The sequence below is a fragment of the Triticum aestivum genome, chromosome 7B (genome assembly GCF_018294505.1).
Source record: "Triticum aestivum cultivar Chinese Spring chromosome 7B, IWGSC CS RefSeq v2.1, whole genome shotgun sequence".
Taxonomy (NCBI): Eukaryota; Viridiplantae; Streptophyta; class Magnoliopsida; order Poales; family Poaceae; genus Triticum; species Triticum aestivum.
The window spans coordinates 215,818,284-215,825,896 of NC_057813.1; the positions used below are offsets into that span (position 1 = coordinate 215,818,284).

Consider the following 7,613-nt stretch of genomic DNA (forward strand, 5'->3'; position numbering starts at 1 on the left):
AAACTATACTCACGAACTGTTTGAAGGATCAAAAGTGTGATTTTTCAAACATATAACCTTTCCTATGCAATCTTACATAAATCAACATGCATGATAATAAATACATAGAGACTATTCTAAGTAAAGTTCTAACACGAGAGAATTTAGAGTTTGGAAGCCTCAATTGATGACTAGTGCCCTGCAAAAAAAACTAATGACTAGTGAAAGAAAAATATTCTAAAAGAGGACTCGTGAACAATTCTTAAACCCTCTTCATTTGGACCTCAATCCAAGGATATGATTAGAGCATGGTGTCCCCACACTAACATCACATCAAAATTTCCTTATCCAATCTTCTTTCTAGCAGTAGAACGAGGAATGTCACCACACACCACCATCTCTTTCCTGCTACTCATCAATTGTTGTAGCCACCGGTAGTATCAGGCTTAAGCCGAGGACATCATCATACCTTGACCAAACATTTGCCCCTCGTCACCATTGTAGGCACCTCCCACCTCTCTACCTTCTCGTCCTCCTCACATCACTCATCTCCTCCCAGTTGACAGAGGCCGAAAGCTAGAGGTCAGTTCTTAAGACTAGTAACCGAACATTTCTTACTAGATTTTACCTTCACACAAACATTGTTTTCATCTTTGATTATGGTTTTTGTTTTCATCTTGCTTTTCCTAATTAGTTGGGAATTTTTTCCATGGCCAATGAACATGCAAAACTTTACATCAAATTTAAAAAATTGTGATTTTAGTTTCCGTGCAATAAATATTTTGTTTAAGTAAATAAGAGCATTATCAAGTTCAAAAGGAAAAAATGGAGCATTATTAACATACGTAGTACTAGTGAATATTGCTAAGCAAATTGTTGTCATCAATTACATACTGAAACAATGTGTCAATCCCCTAAAAACTTGATGGGCAAGCGTGCGGTAAAAGGAGAGCTCCAAGAGGCTTGTAGGATCCCCATACGCCTCACGGGTTTAGGCGACTAGGCCCTCAAGGGTCATGTCAAGGTCATGTCGCTTTATATTGGTCCAAAGATCATCCCCGTATTTTTGTTTCTTATTTTCTTTCCATAAGTCCAAAATGCATGACCCCGCAAAAAAAGTCCAAAATGCATGTTTGCCTTGAGGAAATAACGGCTAAAAACAGAAACCGATATTGAACGTTTTTATTGATATGATAGTCCAAATAAATAAAAAATTTGCATTAAAAATCATAAGATAGAGACATTTAAACTTCAAAAATTACCGATACGTCAAGGACATATCACCTATCACCACAACTACCATCCCCCCTCCTATAATTAATCAATCTGTTGTAGCCACGACAGCATCAAGCTCAATCCTAGGCATTGTCATGCCTTGATCAAGCATTTGCGCATGTAGCGATTGTATTAACCCCTCGTCGCCATTGTGGGCAACCTCTTTCTCTTCCTCCTCTTCTCTTCATTCTCCTCCCACCGCTCATCTCCTCCCAGTTGATAGAGGCCAAAAGTGAGCGCTCAACCCTTAAGACTAGTAGCCAAACATTTCTTACTATATTTTGCCTTCACACAAACTCTGTTTTCAGGTTTGAATATAAATGTTGTTCTTGTCTTGTTTTTCCTAATTAGTCGAGCACTTCATAATCTTTTGTGTCAAATTTTTTAAATGTGATTTTAATTTTGTGTGCAATAAATGTTTTGTTTAAGCAAATGAGAGCATTATCAAGTTCAAAAGGAAAAATGGAGCATTATCAGCAGATGGAGTAATGAATCTCTAGTACTTAAAAAGAACGTAAGGTTCCATATTTCATTTTCTCCCCATCACCCCTTTGAATAACAATCAGTCCCTTATCTTTGAAAACCCAATAAAGCAGACTAATTACGTCGCATACCTATTTTGCGAGTTTAATAAATGATAAAATATGCTTTATAAAACCAAAACATAATTTTATTTATCTATTTATTTTGCATCAAGATTTGTCTAGTATGATCGTCTTGTTATTTCTATGTGTCGCCGTACTGCAAACTCTATTGCGCATGAACTAACCAAATTAGGTCGTCTTTGTTTACCGAAAGAATGTATTGAGTGGAACTCTATCATGCCGGCTCAAGTGGTTGTTTGTGTCTCGGGTGATTTACCCGAGCACCATTAGTTATAAAGCTTAGGTTTACCCTAAAAAAAGTATTTGCCCCCGGGTAATACACATGCACATGCTTAGTATAGCTAAATAAATGGTTGTCATCAGTTTCATAAACTGAAACAATTTATGAATCCCCTAAAACTTGATGGACAAGCTTGTCATTAAAGGAGAGCATCATGGAGCTTCTAGAATGCTAAGACACATGACCCATACGCCTCAAGGGGTTTATGCGCCTGCCCCCCTAAACCAAGTCTAGGTCATGTGGCTTTATATTGGGTTAAAAAATCACCCTCGTATTTTTTCTAAAAAAATCCACAATTCCAAAATATATGTTTGCCTCGAGAAATAAACGCTAAAATCATAAACGAACATTGAATGTTTTTATATATACATCAGTATAAATAAATATAAAATTCTCATAAAGTTATCAGATGGTGACATTTAAACTTAAGTTATGGGTGCTTTAAGCATGTATCGCTTATCACCATAGCCACCATCTCCTCCTCCTGGAACTCATCAATCTGTTGTAGCCACCAACAGCATCAAGCTCAAGCCTAGGCAACGTTATGCCTCGATCAAGCATTTGTCCATGTCGGATTTGAATTAACCCCATGTCGCCCTCCGCCCACCAGCCATCTCCTCTGAATCGACTGCGGCGGAAAGTGGGCGCTCAATCCTTTAAGACTAATAACCGAACATTTTCGGCTAGATTTTTTTCGAGGAAAGTGTGTGTTTTATTCCTCGGTAATAGAATTACAGTCTGCTAATGCATCTTCAACTACACTCTCAGATACATGGCGCAACCAACAAGCGGTGCTACCACCAAAACGACCAATATTAGCAAGACTATGAGCAACTCTATTTTGATGACACTCGATTCACGGAGATGATTATAGTTTTGTTTTAGTCTTGCTTTTCCTAATTAGCCAGGCATTCAATTTTATAAAAAGCTGTGATTTTAGTTTTTCGTGCAATAAACGTTTTCTTTGAGCAAACATGAGCATTATCAGGTCGAAAAGGAAAAATAAAGCATTATCTGCAGGCCGGGGAGCGAATATATAGCTACAGTAAACGAATGGCTATCATGAGTTGCACACCAAAACAATTTGTCAATCCCCTGCAAGAATTCTCCTTTCCCAATACAGTTGACCCTGATCCATTTGGGAAAGCCGTAGCTTTCAGGGCAGCGATCCCGGGCAGCACCAACCTCCCTCTTCGGGCCGCTTCCAACATCACGGCGAGGAGCTTCCCCACGCCCCCCACTTTCCCACTGCCACGGCCGGTGCCTCCCCATGGACCCCCCGTGGTCCCGGTCCACGAGGCATCCACCCATATAACCAGAAACAAACAGCCTTCCCGCACACTGTCACACCAGCTCCGGAGTTCCCTTGCCTCCACGGCGCGGCGCGGCCTCCCCCTTCCGCCCCTGTCTCCGTCGCCTCTCCTCTCCCGCCGTCTCCGCCTTACGGGCGCGTACGAGCTCGAATCGCCGCCGGACGGACCAGGAGCGCTCGCGCGCGGACGCGAGGTCATGGAGCCCGACGACGAGCGGGGGCGGGCGCCGCAGCGCAAGGGGATATCCTACAGCCAGCCGCTCGCGCGGGACGCGGTGGCGCAGGCGGCGTACGCGCGCCACGCCGCGCTCAGCTCGCACAGCCTTGACGACGACCCCATCGCCTCCGCCTCGGCGCACCGCCACGACCCCGCGCGCAGCGTGTCGTGTCCCCACCAGCTCCCGCCTCACCACCACCACAGCCGCGGCGGCGAGTCCATGTACTTACACGCCGCCTCCTTCGGCGGCGGCGGCGCGGTGACGCTGGAGCGGGCCGTGGCGACGTCGGAGCACGGGGGCAGGGGTGCGCTGCCGGAGTTCGTTGGCGCGGGCGGGGGCGAGGGCATCTTCCGCGTGCCGCTGCGCGCGGCCATGCACCCTGGCCGCCCGCCGGCGCTCGAGGTGCGGCCCCATCCGCCGCGGGAGACGCAGGTGTGCTCCTTCCTGCGGACGCTCGCGTGCGAGCCGCAGCTTCGCCAGCTGTGGGCGGGGGCCGAGTCCGGGGTTCGGGTGTGGGGCCTCGACGAGCTGTTCGCCGGGAGCGTCGTGGGGGCGCGCCGGGGAGACGAGGAGACCGCGCCGTTCACGGAATCCGTGCCCGCGCCGCCAGCGCTCTGCGTCGCGGTGGACAGCGCGAACAAGCTCGTGTGGACGGGCCACAAGGATGGGAGGATCCGGTCGTGGCGCATGGACCTCGCCACGGCGCCGGCAGGTGCAGCAGATGGTGGCGAGAATGCGCCCATGTTCAAGGAGGCCCTGTCGTGGCAGGCGCACAGCCGCACCCCGGTGCTCTCCATGGTTGTCACATCATACGGTGAGAAGCTCGCTTCCTTGATCACCCAATTTTGGTTTTCATTGACTGCTTCGAGCAAAAGCAAATTGTATACTGGATATGAGCTATGAGCATAATCCGGCAATGGCACTCTGCTGAAAGGCGTGATGATAACTGGAAATGTTCAATTTAGCCGATTTTAAGTCATCGCGAAATGCTAAGATTACCTAATTTTACATCATTGGCAAGTGCTAACTTGGCAATGGCGCTTCTGCCACATTTACACCTTTTTTTACTTTAGGTTGGAGTTTTGGACGGTAGAGTTAGCCTTTCTAAAGAATAAAATTAGCTTTTCCCCATACTGACGGACATCCTGGTTCTAATTTTTTTTCTCATAATTATGTAGCAAACATGTCCAACCACGTTGATATTAATCATCAATCAGGTTATTTACAGAAAAATAAGGCAAGCTTGGTATCACAGCCTGGTTAAGGCGCACCTAGTGCCTCGCTCTTGCTTCAACCTGAGAAAACCAGTGTAATAACAGTGAATAGATAACAGAATTAAGCTGACGAAAGTAAGCCCTTATTACAACTGAAAGCGACAAATTTCACCCAGTCAGTCACTCATTTACCCTCCAGTTCCTCTTCCATCTTCTGTAAAGAACTAGCTTGTGAATGTTCAGCTCTCTCCTAGATAACTGATTCCAATAAGCTAAATCAGTATTCGTTAACTGTAGATTCTTATGTCCATATGTCTTCTGATTTTTGTTGTGCGGGATATGACTCTTGATTGACTACTCTGAAACCTATATATATAGGGAATATTTTAGTATTATTAGTTCATTTGTGCAGTTTATTTCACATCAAAACTAAATTATCAGTTTTCCTTTCTGGCCTCTTCCGACTTGAATCAAGCATTGTCGAGGCATTGATATCTACTCCCTCCGTAAAGAAATATAAGAGTGTTTAGATCACTACTTTAGTGCTCTTATATTTGTTTACAGAGGGAGTAAATCACTAGTCTGCGTTACAAGTTTTGGCATTCATGCACCTCTCTTGTTGCAGATAAGAGGTTATAATCTAAATTTGAACTAAAATGGAGTGAAAATTTATCCCAAATTGATATGTTTCATTTCAATCTCTTGGAAACAGGTGAAATATGGTCAGGCACCGAAGCAGGTGTTATAAAGGCATGGCCCTGGGATGTCATTGCTAAGTCCCTCTCACTAACACCAGAAGAAAAATATATGGCTTCTTGTCTGGTCGAAAATGCGTATATTGACCTTAGGAACTATGTCACAGTTGGTAACATGTTCTCTTTGCCCACTACTGATGTGAAACACATGCTTGCGGACCATTGTCGAGCGAAAGTTTGGAGTCTAACTAGCATGACGTTTGCTCTTTGGTACGATTCTAAATATAAATGCCATCACATCAGTTTCTCAACTACATTATCTCATGGCCGATTGGAACTAATTGTTTGATATGCTTTGTGTAGGGATGCTCGGACAAGGGAGTTGTTAAAAGTATTTGGCATGGACGGCCAAGTGGAGTCAGCTCGTCTAGAGCCACTAGTTATGCCAGAACAATTTATAGAGGAAGAAATCAAGGTAAAACCCACAAAGAAGGAGAAAAACCAAGGCTCTATCACCTTTTTACAGAAATCTTGGAATGCCTTGATTGGGGCTGGCGGTGCAGTACGCAGAGTTGCAACTAAAGGAACGTTTGTTGAAGATAACCGTCGAACAGAAACTGTGGCTCAAGCAATGGATGGAGCAATTTGGTCAGGTTGCACAGATGGCTCGATTATTATGTGGGATGGAAATGGGAACTGGCTAAAAGAGTTCAGTTATCATAATTCTTCCGTTCAATGCATAAAGGCACTCGGAGAAAAGGTGTGGGTGGGCTATGCCAGTGGTGCTGTTCAAGTCATGGATGTTGAAGGTAACCCTCTGGGAGGATGGACCGGACATAGCTGTCCAGTCATTCAGATGGCCATTGGTGGTTCTTACATCTTTACGCTAGCCCATCATGGTGGTATTCGAGGATGGCCTCTAACTTCTCCTGGACCTCTGGATGATATTCTGCGGACGGAATTGGCGAAGAGGGAGTTGTCCTATACAAGGGTAGAGAACATTAAGATGCTGGTTGGAACTTGGAATGTTGCGCAGGAGAAAGCATCACCTGAATCGCTTTGGTCATGGTTGGGTACTGCATCATCTGATGTTGGATTGGTGGTGGTTGGCCTGCAAGAGGTTGAGATGGGTGCTGGAGTTCTTGCCATGGCTGCGGCTAAAGAAAGTGTAAGAAAGTTGACCGAACCATTCACTTCACCTTTTCTTGTTTTGTTCCTCAAAAATCAAGTAGAGGTAAGTTATACTGTTAATGCATGCAAATAGGTTTTTTAAAAAGGAGGATATCGCCCAGCCTCTGCATCATTGCAATGCACACAGCCATAAAGTTATTAAAATCCTAGTTAGAGCTCCAGTGGTGAAGTACAAAATTGCCAAAATAAAAATAAAGCCAAAACCGACAGAAATAGAGATATATGCCTACACACATAGCCTACCATTGGATCGCCATCCAAACCGGTTGTACATATCCCGTGCTACCATCTCCCATTGGTCACACCGAGATACCATAAGCGCCCGCACTTCCGCGTGGTGTAGTAACAACCACGTACGGATCCATCATGTAGCGCGGAAGATAACCTGCAAAAAATCGTGTTTTTGCATTAGTATTTTACATTTGCATTGTATAGTTAAAACTGCCAATATGTTCCTTTACTGATGGTTTACTTACGAACTATTATCCATCTGTTTCAAAATAGAACTGTTTGCCTCTTGCTTTGTTCCAAAATATGAATAGTGAGCCTCTTGATAATATTTATAAGGTGACCCACATATTTTGAGATTTGATTTTTGTACTTCTTGACCACCCATCAGTCCAACTATGTATATGACCAATCACACTAAAGTGTCACTAATAGATCAAACTTAAAAGCAGCTTCATACGTAAGACAAATTAATGGTCAAAGCTTGGCTTTAGAGTCCGTGCCAACTCAACTGCGCTTGCAAAAATCCATGGAGTATAATATAGAGAAATGGCACTGAGCAATTATTGATTACACAGTTTCGCAAGTTGCTTAAAATGCGGAACCAAACTTATTA

The 7,613-nt window shown here is 44.3% G+C and overlaps 1 protein-coding gene across 2 annotated transcripts in view; it reads left to right on the forward strand.

The window, feature by feature from the left end:
• The first annotated feature begins 3,308 nt into the window (after positions 1 to 3,308).
• LOC123155975 (type II inositol polyphosphate 5-phosphatase 15) overlaps positions 3,309 to 7,613 on the forward strand; it is an 8,906-nt gene continuing 4,601 nt past the window's right edge. The window contains exons 1-3 of one of the 2 annotated variants that reach the window (XM_044574147.1): positions 3,309 to 4,483; positions 5,596 to 5,848; positions 5,942 to 6,746. In XM_044574147.1, coding sequence (XP_044430082.1) covers positions 3,649 to 4,483; positions 5,596 to 5,848; positions 5,942 to 6,746 — 1,893 coding nt within the window. In that variant the 5' untranslated portion in view covers positions 3,309 to 3,648. The remainder of the gene's footprint in view (positions 4,484 to 5,595; positions 5,849 to 5,941; positions 6,747 to 7,613) is intronic. The other variant, XM_044574148.1, reaches the window with a different exon arrangement.